Source organism: Danio rerio, chromosome 2 (assembly GCF_049306965.1).
Source record: "Danio rerio strain Tuebingen ecotype United States chromosome 2, GRCz12tu, whole genome shotgun sequence".
NCBI classification, from domain to species: Eukaryota; Metazoa; Chordata; class Actinopteri; order Cypriniformes; family Danionidae; genus Danio; species Danio rerio.
Window position 1 is genome coordinate 32,656,756 of NC_133177.1, and position 14,591 is coordinate 32,671,346.

The 14,591-nt window shown below is 35.2% G+C and overlaps 1 protein-coding gene and 1 long non-coding RNA gene across 3 annotated transcripts; both read left to right on the forward strand.

Annotated features, from left to right (window-relative positions):
- Positions 1–2,849: 2,849 nt before the first annotated feature.
- On the forward strand, positions 2,850–6,334 carry LOC141378287 (uncharacterized). Of its 2 annotated transcripts, XR_012392401.1 has the most exons (6): positions 2,850–3,184; positions 3,430–3,573; positions 4,297–4,413; positions 4,505–4,546; positions 4,867–4,953; positions 5,339–6,334. It is a non-coding gene; the product is annotated as an uncharacterized lncRNA (long non-coding RNA). The 2 variants fall into 2 exon arrangements; XR_012392407.1 differs by lacking the exon at positions 2,850–3,184 and having other exon boundaries at positions 3,521–3,573; positions 4,867–4,997.
- A 6,369-nt stretch (positions 6,335–12,703) lies between these two features.
- Positions 12,704–14,005, forward strand: ptf1a (pancreas associated transcription factor 1a). The gene is given in 2 exon segments (NM_207641.2): positions 12,704–13,385; positions 13,493–14,005. Coding segments are annotated over 2 exon segments (798 nt in total). The 5' UTR covers positions 12,704–12,790; the 3' UTR covers positions 13,696–14,005.
- Positions 14,006–14,591: the final 586 nt, after the last annotated feature.

Here is a 14,591-nt window from a genome sequence, read left to right on the forward strand (position 1 = left end):
AAACAACAACTATGTAAAAATTATCCAAAAACTGTATTAGGTTTTTTACAACCCCAAACCAGAAAAAGTTTAGACTGTTTGAAAAACGTAAATTTAAAAAAAAAAGTAGTAATTTCCAAATTTACTTTGACTTGTATTTCATTGCAAACAATACAAAAAACATTTAATGTCTTCCACGTGATTATTATTTGGTTTTAGCAACACATTTAAAAAAAAAAAAAAAAAGTTGGAACAGTAAAGCATTTACCACTTTGTAATGTTGCCATTTCTTTTCACGACACCTAAAATATGTTTAAGGACTGAAGACACCAAGTGATAAAGTGTAATTTTGTCCCGGGGTCTTCGTTGTTGCAATTTGCACTTCAAAACGCACCTCACACTCTCTATTGGAGACAGGTTGGTACTGCAGACAGGCTAGTTAAGAACCTGTATCCTCTTCCTCCATGGGACTTTGTAATGTGTGCAGAATGTGGTTTTGCATTGTCTTGTTGAAATATGCATGGGCATCCTTGAAAAAAGGTCTTCTTGAAGGCAACATGTTGTGCTCCAAAATCTCTATGTACTTTTCAGCATGAATGGTGCCATGACAGAACAATCCAATTCCATGACAGACCTTGGCTTTTGGACTTGTTGCTGGTAATAGCCTGGGTGATCCTTTTCTTCTTTGGTCAGGAGCATGCAGCGTCCATTTCTCCCCACAAAAAAATACCTGAAATAATGATACATCTGACCACAGTACACATTACCACAGTGTGATGGTTCATATGTCCACTGTTAACATAGGGCTCTCATTTGGCACAGGACAGCTTTAACTGGCATTTGTGGATGTAACTATGAAATGTGGTACTTGACAAAGGTTTGCCAAAGTAGTCCCATGTGGTGAAACTGCTTCTAGATTAATCTTAATGCATTGATGTCTGAGGGATTGGAGTTCCCACGATTGTTCAGCTTAGGCTTGTGATCTTGTCCAATATGCACTGAAATTCCTTCAGATTTCTTACATTTTTTATTATGTTATGCACAGTGGAAGGTGAAATATCCGAATGTCTTCCTATCTTTATTTGAGGAACATTTCAATAATTTTCTCACATATTTGTTGTCAAACTGACGATTCTCTGCATTTCTTGATTGCTGCTTTTGTACCAAATCATAATTACAATCACCTGTTAATTATTTGACCAATTTACCTGATTACTAGCCCTAAATTACTCATGTCCCAACTTTTTTAAGCGTGTTACAAGAACCAAAATTGGAATATGCATTTATTTTGGAAAAAAAATAATAAAATAAAAATAAATAAAAAAATAAATAAAATACTAGGAACACATTCCAAATAATGTTTGTTGTATTGTCTGCAATGAAATAAAAGTCAAAGTAAATTTGGAAATCAATACTTATCCTTTTAATTGCATTTTCCATACCACCCCACCTTTTTCTGATTTGGGATTGTACAACTACAGTATAATACTTGTTTATTTCAATATTTGAAAATGTGCAGTAAAAAAAGAAATTCAGATTTTGACCTGAATGATCTGAATTTTGATCTGAAAAGACAGATTTTGATCCAATTTCACTTTTTTCTTTAGCTGTGATATGACAATGCTGTCTGTCAACACTAGGCGTCACTAGAAATCCAGTAACAAGGCACTTGTTGATCTGACGCACCCATAAACATTCTTTAACTATACTTTAAGTCAATGCTGAAGATCTGTCTGTCTTGTCTGTCTGTCTGTCTGTCTGTCTGTCTTGGTAATTTGAGTTTTAACTACATTTTAACAAAACACAAATTATAATTTTTACCTAATTAAATCTGTACTAAACATTTCTCATTTTATGCGGGGAAATGTTTGACTTATTTGCAATAGATATGAAAATGACATGCAGAAATCTTATATTTCTGACAACACCGCCGACCACATTATAGTAAATTTGTCTGACTATTATTTAGGTAAGACGCATAGCCAACTGCATTAGTGAACGCATCGAATTGCTTACTGCGTGTGTGTCATAGCTAAATAAGTGTTACTAGACGACAAAAACGTTATAATAAAGTTGATTTCAAGACAACATTTCAAAATTTGTTGAACAGACAGCAACTTCATTGTTCTGCGCGTCCATGTCAAGCGCGCTTTTAGGAAGCAAGTAAGCAACATTTCGCACCGGGAAAAAATGCAGAGAAACTCGTGTTTATTTGTAAATTTGCATTCATAAATTATATGTAATATTTATATTTTTATTGTTTTGATGTTTATTAGCACCAGTCGTTTTATCTTGGTTAAACGAAGAAATTAGTATACAAAAAATAAAGCGTGCATATTTTGGACAGGGAATTAAATAAGCGAAATAACTTTGCGAATTTGTAAGAAAATATTTGCTAGATCTGGTTTATGTCCAATACCTCCAACCAACACGTTATATCATTTACCTGCCTGCTTTTCTATTTTATTCAGTGCAAAATGCTGGAAAAAAATGCTATTCAGCTAATAATTTTAAAAATATTGATTCATTCTTTCTTTTTCCTTCGGCTTAGTCACTTTATTCATAAGGGGTCGCCACAGAGGAATGAACTGCCAACTCATCCAGCATAAGTTTTACGCAGCTTTTGGAAAAAGCCCATAAACACTCATTCACACACATACGGTCAATTTAGTGTATTCAATTCACCTATAGCACATGTCTTTGGACTGTGGGAGAAACCCATGCGAACAAAGATATAACATGTAAGCTCCACACAGAGATGCCAAGCCGAGACTCGAACCAGCAACCTTCCTGCTGTGAGGTGACAGTGCTAACCACTGAGACACCGTGTCGCCCACGAAATTTCAAATCAAAGTAATTAATTTTCATAGGCCAATTATAACTACACTGTTAGACATTTCTGTAAATTACACAGTTATTTACTGTATTTCACCCAGTGTAATACTGCAAATTCCTTTTACGGTAAATAACTGTATTTACCGTTGCATTATGGGAATTTAGTGTGACGTCGAACAACATATACAGCGATGTACTGTATTTGTAAAAATTCGTGTATTATACTGTATTTTCCACAAATGCTTCAACGCCACCTTGCGGCGATTCGACTACTCTGCACCACATTTTGCCTGAGGACCCTGGAGCAATTCTGGAGGACAATTTATTAGTGTGCCTGAAGAACATACTGGATTTAACAAACTTTACTCTGGTAAGCTGAGGCAGTGTTTCATTTTACAGAATGTTTTGTGGACGAGAATAGAACAAAGTAAAGTATAAAGTTGGCTATTATTATTTTCTCTGGCTTGGCGTTATTTCGCCCATTTGAGAAATATATCATCTATTAAGATGTTACCTTTATTTAATTTATTACATTAACACTACTATTACTTTAAATAAGACTGTTTATGACTATTAGCCATTGTTCTCGTCATATCTTTTTATTTATTTACATAGGAACCGGTGTTGCAGCGGGTTTTGGTTTAGGAGGGAACCAGAGGTATGCAGACAGTTTTGGAGGACACTTAAGCCGAGACAACGGTCCGGCAGAGAGTATTTTCCCCCAGAAGAATATGAATGAAAGACCATCAAATAATCCAGGTAAAAGCGCGTCTGTCTGTGCTGACAACACTCGACATTGATTTGAGCACCTCTATTAGCATTTGTTTGCTCGGCAACATTGGCTGAAGCGATCTTAAAATGGTAATGTTAACTGTTAGCTAAACTGAGCTAAGTTTATACTGAATTGGACTCAAACTCATTTTAACGTGCAACGTTTAACTTATATTGATTTATACTATATATATTAGATGTTGTGAACTTATTTTTCTCTGGTTTAGAGTAACTTATAACGTTAGCTTGAGAAAATAACATCGCGACGTAACCTATAAGAACGTTAACGTAAATCTATAACGTTACAATATGCATAGAGGTAAAGTTGGTTTTATATTCGCACATTCGTTCATTTAGAAGACTCTAACGTTATACTGTTTACCATGTTACTTTGAATATTCGATCAGAATTAGCATGCCAGTATGACTTGAAATCAACATTAACACTGTTTATTTGACCGTGAGCATGTTGTACTTTGATAGTCATTAGCTGCTAAAATGATTTCGCTATTTAGAGTTTGCAAATAATACTTTTATGAAATTAAATTATTAAGGGGGAAGTCTGAATCTGCTAATATAAAACCAATTTTACCTCTATGCATTATGCTAATAACCACCTTTTTGCTATTTATTGTTTGCTAATTATTTTTTTATCACAACTCTTGACATTTGGTTTAACATAATTGTTACCATTATATTTTTTTCTGTTTAGATATGGCACTGGCACAGCAGCAGGTTTTGTCTGAAGAAACAAACAGCATTTCAGAGGAACATCTTGATCAGCACAGCCTTATGCTTAAAAAATAAGCAAGACCAGTAAGCAACCAAGGTAAACAAATAAAAAAAAGTTGTGTGGAGGTTGTGGATTGTAGCATGGTATTCTTATCTGTATTTTTGGCTTTTTTATGGTCTCAATATAGAATACTGGGAGCCTGCCTGTGCAAACTGGACCTCATACAACAGTAAGTACTGTACATCTATTTGTTTCTCAATACATTAACGTTACTTTTAATACAAAATGTGTCACATGTTTAGTTGCTAGCTAAATAAAAAAATCGTTTTCCTTTTTTATTAAACCATTTAGTAGGTTTTTTTTTCATCTTTGTTTATAATATTTTTGAGCAGATTGAGGTCTGTCATGGGTCAGACATTTCAAAATACAATAATTAGTATTGGGATACATGCATTTGTCTATGTATTAAATGTCTTTTTCCCCATTTCATGTTGCCTAAATATTTTGTAATAAATAAAATAATACAATTTTTTGTATAAATAATTCCAGAGGATGAAACAAAATGCACCGCAACAACCAGAGTGAGCCAGAAGATAGCAGGAGAAGTAGTGAAGAGAATGACAACCATGAACAACAGTGAGTTATCCTTCTTTCACCAGCTAACTGAAAACTTGGATTAGGTGAGACACTCTCAATAGTTTTATCAGTATTCAGTCTGTTTTAGTTTATTAGGAATACATAAAACAAATAGTCTAATCTGTCCTGCAGTGAATCAACCCATCACAAATGCTACAATGTTTTTGTAAAACCTTGTTAGGGAAAAAAATAAACAGGACATTCTGGTTAGTTATCTTTTAAACATGGTAGTGAGCAGGTTATGAGCAGGAGCCAGTTGCTCAGTACCAGCTGAAAACTAGCCCAACCTAGCTGCCATGCTTCAAAATAATTAACCAGTATATGATTTATTTTTTTTTAAACAAGCTTCTTCTATGCTTATGTTAGTCTGTTTGTCCTTATCCAGAGTTCTTCATAATCCTGGACTGGGCCAAATCCTGACTAGATGCTGTGGTGGTCATGGAGGAGTGAATCTTAAAGACACACGTGATCAATGAGTTTCCGCATTGATCCAATGGGCCAGCCTGACCACCCGCTGGTGAACTTTCAAGCCTCTGGTGCCTAGACTGCGGCCTTGCACAAGTTTGGCTAGAGGAGAACTGGTCGTGCCCAACTGAGCCTGGTATCTCTCAAGGGATTTTATTCTACACTTTCGTCAGTTGGTGAAGTTTGTTCCATGCCACTGTCGCCACTGGATCACTTGGCTACGATTGGTGGATCGGTGGATTTGCTCTTCAGTGTTTGGACTTTCAGCAGTGACATTTACTGCTTCAATTCTGAAAACTGGACTGAAGCAGCTTCAATTTATAAGAACTTCTATGTTAAGCTGCTTTGACATCATTGATCTACATTGTAAAAGTGCAATAGAAATAAAGATGAATTGCATTTGAACATGTGAATTCAGACCTTGTTGAGCATTTGACACCAGAATTAGTAATATTTTAAAGTTGGGTTGTTTCTGAGTCGGCTAATAGTTACAAATATTTATTTTTCCAACAATATGCAATTCAGAAGTTTAAATTTTTATTGTACATGTATGTTCTAGTGCTTTGTGTGATTTATTTATTTTTAATGTGTTGATTTTATTGCTTAATGTAATTTTCACACATTTTCCTTAAATGCTTTAAGCATTATTAATGTTTTAAAGAATGGAATATTTTGTAATTGTGTCTGGTTTAATGTCAGTAGTACTTAGTACAATTGGTTTTTTTTTTCTCAACAATATGCAGGTCAAACACTTAAATTAGTTTTGTACATGTATGTTAATGTGCTTTGTCATTTTCAATGTTTTTTTTTCTTAAAATAAAATATTTTGAATGATTGAAATGTAATGTTTTTACACATTTTTAAGCTTGTTTTAAGCATCTCCAATGTTTTAAATAAAGAGTGTTTATTTTGTTAATATTTTGTAATTGTGTCTTTTTTAGGTCTATAGTATTAAAATAATATTAATAAAATTATATTATAAAATATTTAGGACAAAATTAAAAGATTTACAGTAGCTAACTGTTAACTTAGGTTTTTACAGTAGTTAACCATTTTCAGACACTACGGTAACATGCTGTAAACGGATTTACAGTTGTATACTGTAAATCTAAAATACAGTAACTTACTGGCAACAGTGTTGCCAGTAAGTTACTGTAAAAACCCTTTGAAATGTCTAACAGTGTACATTTAAATTGGTTGTCTTCATAAAACAAACTCTAAAACCTTCAACCGAGTCATTCATATATATATATATATATATATATATATATATATATATATATATATATATATATATATATATATATATATATAGCCAAATTTTACGATTTTATCCATAACATTGTTCCCGAACTTCCCATTCTATGTTTAAGCATGTATAATTTTTTTTTTTTTTTTGCCATTTTTTTCTCACTTTTTTTCTGTAAATCTAAACAACATTATCAGAGAAATGTAGTCCTTAGTTCAGCACCCATATGACGTGACAGCTCCCCGAAACACGTAGGACACGTTCATGGCCCAAATATGACAAAAGCACATTTGTAACCTACATAATAATAATAATAATAATAATAATAATAATAATAATAATAATGATAACAACAACAACAATAATAATAACAATAACAACAACAATAAACAAAAAAGTGAATTAGATTCCATTTATTAAATTTCCTTCTATTTATGTATTTACTCTTTACCAAGTTTATTAAGGTCTAAGACTAGGCTATTTTTGACCATTTTTGTAGACTGCATAATAAAGTGAAACGGGACTTAGACTATAATGCGCTGCTGAGGAATTGACCCGCACCCTCCGCCCTCCTCTTTCCCTAAGGTTTATTTGCTGGACGCTACTAAGACAAACACCTCACTAATCTGAAACAGCCTGCGGGCAGACATATTTTCAGATTAACGCAGGACAAATCAATTAGTCTAGAATGTAGTGAATCAATAATCTGCTTAATCTCCGCCAGAATACGCAATATTAACTAAAACACTTTTATTGGCGCTGTTTACGCTTTGAGGATTACGATTAAGCTTCTAACTATTCCACAGATCCATGAAACCGATGCTGATAATCTACGATAAACTAATGTATGAATTTAAGTTGATTAACTGTAATGATATTTCAATTCATTTAGATTGACATGCTGCGATATTTGCCGAAAAAAAAAACATTGTCTTAAGCATTTAAGAACAATGCGTCCCCCTGCGATGTGACACTTAAAAAAGAGTGCTTGATTTGTTCATCGCTGTGAATGCAGGAATCTCTCCACACCCCACGACCGAAGCTCTAATTTGTCTGGCAAGCTGGAGGACGAGCGCTCGGTGCGCTGTTGCTGCGCCTGTTGCTCCAGCGCATGTGGCTGGATTCCCAGGATCCCCAGTGTTCTGCAGCTTGCGCTCCTAACATCTATGACCCTTCAAACAGGCCGTGAAAACGCAGAGCTTCTGTAGTCAATGCTTGTCTACCAGTCAACCTTTTTGAATAGCGGGTCAATAAATGTAAAGTGTAGCAACAATGAGAGCCACTTGACAGGCGCGTCGACAAAAGTGTGGTGCCTTTTATCGTTTTACATTACCCAACACGCGAGGACCAATGTCACTCGTATATCGTGTGGCTTTGTAGTTGGGTGTTTATTGTTGAAAACAGATTTATTTATTATGGGTTTTTATTAATGGCCCACGTCTTACAGGGAAGCCGAGTCGAAAATCACGTTCTCAAAAACACTAGCGGTTCAAGAGACCACTATCTAGCCCGTATTACCCAGTTAAGTAGCCCAATTATTGTCATTGATTGATTCATTTAATCTGCCTTTATATCTAATCCTTCCCCTAATCCTGTTTGACAAGAGATTAAAAGGATTAGAGGCGATTTCCACTATATTAGGAATTAAATGGAATTTTAAAGAACTTTCCTCTGCTTAATCCTCCAAAATAACATTAGTAACTGACAATACAGTGGATATTTTAATTATTATATCATCATTTTATTATCATCAGACATTGATACTTGTATTACTTTTACAGTATTACCATAACTGCATGATGTCTATTATTTTAAGGCATATTTGGCATTATTATTATTATTATTATTATTATTATATTACTAATAATAATAATAATAATAATAATAATAATAATAATAATAATAATGCAATAATGAACTAAACTGAACTTCAACTTTGAAAACTGGACTGACGGTTTCAATTTACTCGATCGTCTATGTTAGGCTTTGACACAATCTATATCACAATCTAAAGCACTAGAGAAATAAACATGAATGAATTGAATATTAACCTGTCGTTGTTGCATTGATGGCCTAAAAACTGCACTGCATCAAAGATATGCTAATTATTATTGTCGATTATTATTTTTAGAACACGTTATTATTATTATTATTAATAGCTACCACAGCTATAACAATTTTAACACCAATAATACAAGTCCAAATATTGTAATGTTTTTAGTATAACAACCGCAATCATAAAATAAATATTTAGTTATTATTATCATTAAAAATCATTACGTTCTTCTAAAGCGTTTTAACGCGTCGGACATTGCTTCTTGCGGCTTGCCTCATGATCAGTAATGCACCATGACCTATGAAATAAGACGTCTCATTTATAACGCTCATCGTTTATAATATCTGCACAGAAAATCCATGTGTTGCTATTCCCATGCACGCCCGCCCAAGGTCTGCAGCCGCTGAGATATGTGACATTGCTTAATTGATAGCGCAAAGGTGACGGTCACGGTCCTGTCTGTGCTTAATGGCTGATTGACTCGCTTTGCCGAACAACCGGTGGGCATTCAGGTGCCACTTGTGTCTCTCCACAGTGGTCTACAGGTGTACCATTCCTGTTCGTGAAGAGGTCAAATGCGCCTTACGCACTTGAACTTTGAGCGCTTGAATAAATATCCGCTCAGTGACCTTTCCTGTTTATGTTAGTAGTTAGCTAGATATTATGATAAACAAAAACAGCCCAATATGCCATGCGCTAAATATGGAAGACGTGCGTTCTGATGGATTCGCGCCGCGCCAGCTTTAAACTATAAATTAAACAACAGTCCTCTTACCAAAAAAGAAAGACATTTATCAACACCTTAATATTCTAACTACGTGTTTTAGCATACAAGCTGTACGTCTGCTGTGTTCATTCAGTGTCGGCAGTGGGTCTCTTTGAGAGCAGAGCGCGCAAGTGGTGTGATTCCCACGGATTGTCCCTCGCGTTGCAGCTTGCAGCGGGGTGCAACAACCACTCACCAGACCCCTTTTCCCCTTTTACTAACAAAGTGACCCCCTCCATCTTTATTTGAATAGCAGAGAATAAGGGTTGTTTATGGGCTCCTACCAGTTAGCATCTCAGGTACCAGCATAATTTGTTGTGAGGTGTCTTACAAACCTCCTCATTGGCGACCACTGTGAGGCACACTGCTCTTAATGCCAGTACCAGCCCCCCTACATAATAAAACCAAAGCCGCTGCTTGTCCTTTCTTCGCTGGTAGGGCTATATTTATTCGTGTTTGTTGTTCAAGGACTTGTATAATGATGTCTCGTGTTAAATGGAAGCATAAAAGAGCCCACTTTATTTATATGACAAAACCTTCTTTTTTTCTGAAAAAGTCTATGGGAATTTGTCGGACAGGAAGCATGACGCTTTTGAAAACTGAACTTTACGGTTTTTATTTTAAATGCAGATTAACTGGTATCTACTTATCCAATCTAATAGACAGTTTATAAGCCAATAAAATTATAATGTATTTCAAATGGTTTACAGATTTTTGACTATGATTAATTGACTAATTTCAGTAAAATTAAGATAGAAAGTTAGCGTTTAAAATGGCAATTGAAAGTGACATTTATTGGTATTTTACTAGTGAAACGATATATTGTCTATTTGGACACATTGTTACAACCATGAGCTGCCAGTCCTGTTTCTATTGTTTAACAAATTAATTTCTTATATGTTGCATTTTAAATTGGCCCTTTTACGATAACGTTTGAATTCAATCATTCACTCAATTCTTTTTTGCACCAAACTAATTTAAAATGAGCTGAAACAACACAATTCTTTAGATTTCATAGGGACACCTTATTTTTTGTGCTCAATCCACATATTTTTTTTAAAATACACAATATTTAAAAAATAATATAAAATATTAATATTTTTATATCAAATGGTTGGCCTAAAACACCGTTATATAATTTTTTATATCAAATATCGGTTAAATAGTCGACTTTTTACACAGTTGAGACAAAAACATTGGTTCCAACGTATTTTCTTTTGTTTATTCATTATATTTATTTGTTTTTTTTATACGCAGTGATGCCACAAAGTATTTTTGGGTAAATATCTTTCTTCTTAAGTAAACTTTTATTTCTTGGTTTTTAGGAAAATTTTAATAATCTGCATTTTTCTACTATAAAATAATATATAAAAAGATGTTATATTAATTTCCCTAAAGAATCTTTTTTTAAGAGTTAAACTGAATTTGAATTGTTCGCGGATCTCTCCTGCAAACAGGGCGTCCCTTCATTCAATCTTTAGCACTCTTCATTGAGCGAGAGTCATTTTTGTTTGTTTTGCCATTTTATATTTCTCCGCCTTTTCAAGAACAGGCATTGTCGATTAGGGTGACTATGGGTTGTTCGTGTTGAAAGCTAAAAACGCCCCCGCTTTACCACTGAAGCTCTCGCTTTATTCTTGTGATTGTTTCCTGAACAGGCGAGTGTCCACTGCCTCGATACAAACGTGCGGCCAGGCATCCTACAACCCGTGATTGATGAGAGACCTATTCTTTAGCCTTTCTGCCAGTTAAATGACAGCTCCTTTCACTGACATCACTCATACACAAATGTTTGTGCTGTATTGTATGGGCCTCGTGGAAAACCAATGGGGCTTTAACATAGCTTCATGTCTTGATAATTAAGAGGCCGATGGAAGGGGCTTGGCGCACGCGAATGATGGGCGCTTGAATGGTTACCTGCTTTAAGAGGAGCCTCAAGGTGACAGGTCAACAGTAGGCCTATACCTCCATGACCCCTTAATTACACGTGATAACTGGGTGCACTTTATCCAGTCACTGTTAATGGTGAAAAAACAAACGGGCAGACATTCAAGTGTCAATAATTAAGCGAGCACACCATGTCCCTTAACTGCCGCTATTGTCTCTCTGATTGCGGAATATCCGGAGAAATAGGCTTTAAGTCGAACGTCCTTGCAACAATCAGCAAAAAGTAGCCGAGTGAACTATATTTGATTTTAATATCCAGATAGTAGGAAAGTAAAACAAACTCTTTTGATGAGATACATATGTGATGGACATTGGTTATTCTCATTTTTAGCACAAGAATCTAAATATATAAGTATATTGCGCATTTGTCACACAATAACTACAAAACTGATTGAAATGTACTTAAATTAATTATAGCCTATTATAAAGTGACAGCTTACATTTTTTAAACTATACTTTCTATCAAGTGGATCAAAACTTTTTGAGTTTCTTTATCTGTTGAACGCAAAAGAAGATATTTTGAAGAATGTTGAAAACTACTACAACTAAGAAAAATATTATGAAGGTCAATAAGCAAAGATTTCCAACATTGTACAAAATATCTTATTCTGTGTTCAACAATATAAAGAATCTCAAACATTTTTAAACTTGTAAATAAATTATGACACAACTCCGTAAATTAATATAGTTTCAATATTAGGTTATGTAAAAACGTGATTGTTTCATTGTTTATAGTTATTCCATTTACAAAAATCCTGGGTTCCACACAACTGATTTGTGTTGAGACAGCATAAGGAATTAAGTTAACTTATTAGTTTTTAACAACTTTAAGTGGATTGAACATAAAATAATTAAGTTGTCCTAAAAAAATCTAAAAATATATATGTTCCAGCAAATTACAATTGTCATTTTTAAGTGCAGATTGATCAAGCTGTATGTAAACAATATGAAGAGATTTGTTTAATATAACGTCAATAACGTTCTATTTATTCTGGTCGTTTATTTACTGTAACTGAGGGACAGATCATTTCTGATACAGTTGTCAATATAGGCAGTCGCTTTGTCATCAATTTAGTAGCATGTCCTGTCTGGGTGTTTTGGGCTCAGGGGGCGTGTACTGGGGGGTTGGCCTGCAAACATGCCTTATCCTAAGGTGAGCTGTCTCAGATGCGGGCGCTGGCGATGCTTGGCGCTGATTGGTTGGCGCTTACGGTCAATGGCACGCGACTATGGATGTAGTTATAAGAGTCCTCGCGTGCCGCCTTTCAAACTGAACTAACTCTTGAGCATCAAGAGGAAAAGATCGAAGAGTAGGCGATTGTTGTTACTGGGCAACACCAACACAGCACAAAAAATGGACACTGTGTTGGATCCATTCACAGGCTTAGACTCTTTCTCCTCCTCTTATTTCGACGACGATGACTTCTTTACGGACCACTCTTCGAGAGACCACTTGGACACAGACGACTTTCTGGACGAGGATGTCGATTTTCTTACCAACCAAATTCAAGAATATTACAAGGATAGTCGGATATCACAGGACGGAGATTATTGTGACGTTGGCAACTTCTCCTTTTCCTCGTCATCTTCGACTTTTTCTTACGGATGCGCGGACAGCACCTCAGAGCTGTCCCCTCACAGAGACGGAGGCTTACTGAAGAGGCGGAGGCGCATGAGGTCTGAAGTGGAGATGCAACAGTTGCGTCAAGCTGCCAACGTCCGGGAGCGACGGAGGATGCAGTCCATTAACGATGCTTTCGAGGGACTGCGATCTCACATCCCAACACTGCCATACGAGAAGAGACTTTCAAAAGTTGACACTTTACGCCTAGCAATTGGCTACATAAACTTTCTTGCGGAACTGGTGCAGTCGGACATGCCAATTCGGAATCCACACAGTGACGCCTTAAACCAACCGAAAAAAGTCATCATTTGCCACCGAGGAACAAGTATGTATATCATTGCTTATTATTATTATTATTATTATTATTATTATTATTATTATTATTATTATTATCTTGTTATTAAAACAACTCTTTCCTTTTTTTCTTTTCAGGATCCCCATCTCCAAATGACCCAGACTACGGGTTGCCTCCTCTCGCAGGACACTCTCTTTCATGGACTGATGAGAAGCAGTTAAAAGACCAGAATATCATTCGGACAGCGAAAGTCTGGACACCAGAGGACCCACGAAAGTTGCACTTGAAATCATCAATAAACAATATTGAGAATGAACCCCCCTTTAATTTCATTTCCTAAGGCAATGTTGCTATTAGTATCCCGTATATACACATTGTGTACAACTGAATTGTATGGATATTTCCATGTTTTGTTTATTTGTAATATATTATTGTGACTATCTGTGTTTCAGCCTTTTAGTCTGAATTGAAGATAAGGCCACTGGCAATCATGTTTGTGTCGTATTTAATTGTTTTAATTGTGCTGTAATATATATTTTCTAATTTAATACGGATTTTATCTCAAACAAAAACTATTTTTATACAAACGGAACACGAAATTTGTCTATATTTATACTGATATGATGATCCAATAAAATTTTTTTATTTCACTCACGTTTGTTTGAATTTTTTAGCGTACTAATGAAAAAAAAAACACTCCAAAATACACCCCAAAAAAATTAAAAAACATGACTCGACAGCAGAATGAGTTGAGCATTGAAAATGCAAACATGCATATGTAATACTATTTATTTTTTACGTTTACAATATGAAAACATGTAAATAGAGGCTTATATGATGATATATCTTACAGACAGGTCATCTTTTATTCTGTGACAATGAATAGGCCAGAGTCAAATCCTGCGATTAACTGTAACGTGATTTCTGAATAGATACGTTAATGTGAGGTGTGAAGCCTTGGATAAAATGCAAAACAACAGCTGAAAGATGTCACTATTTATCATTATGGAAATCTGACGGACCCTCGCTGTGACTGTGACAGTTTGGGTGAAAAATAAATAACTAAACAGGAGAGAACGGAGTAGTAGGTTTTAAAGTGCGGTTCTAAATTGGTAAAAGAGGCATGACGTTTCCTTTGCCTTGGGCAATTGGCCTGGGTACACTGCAGGTGCTTCAAGGCTAAATTTTCCCGTGGTATCCACTTGTGTTCTGTGTACCCAGTTGTCTCTACGTCAG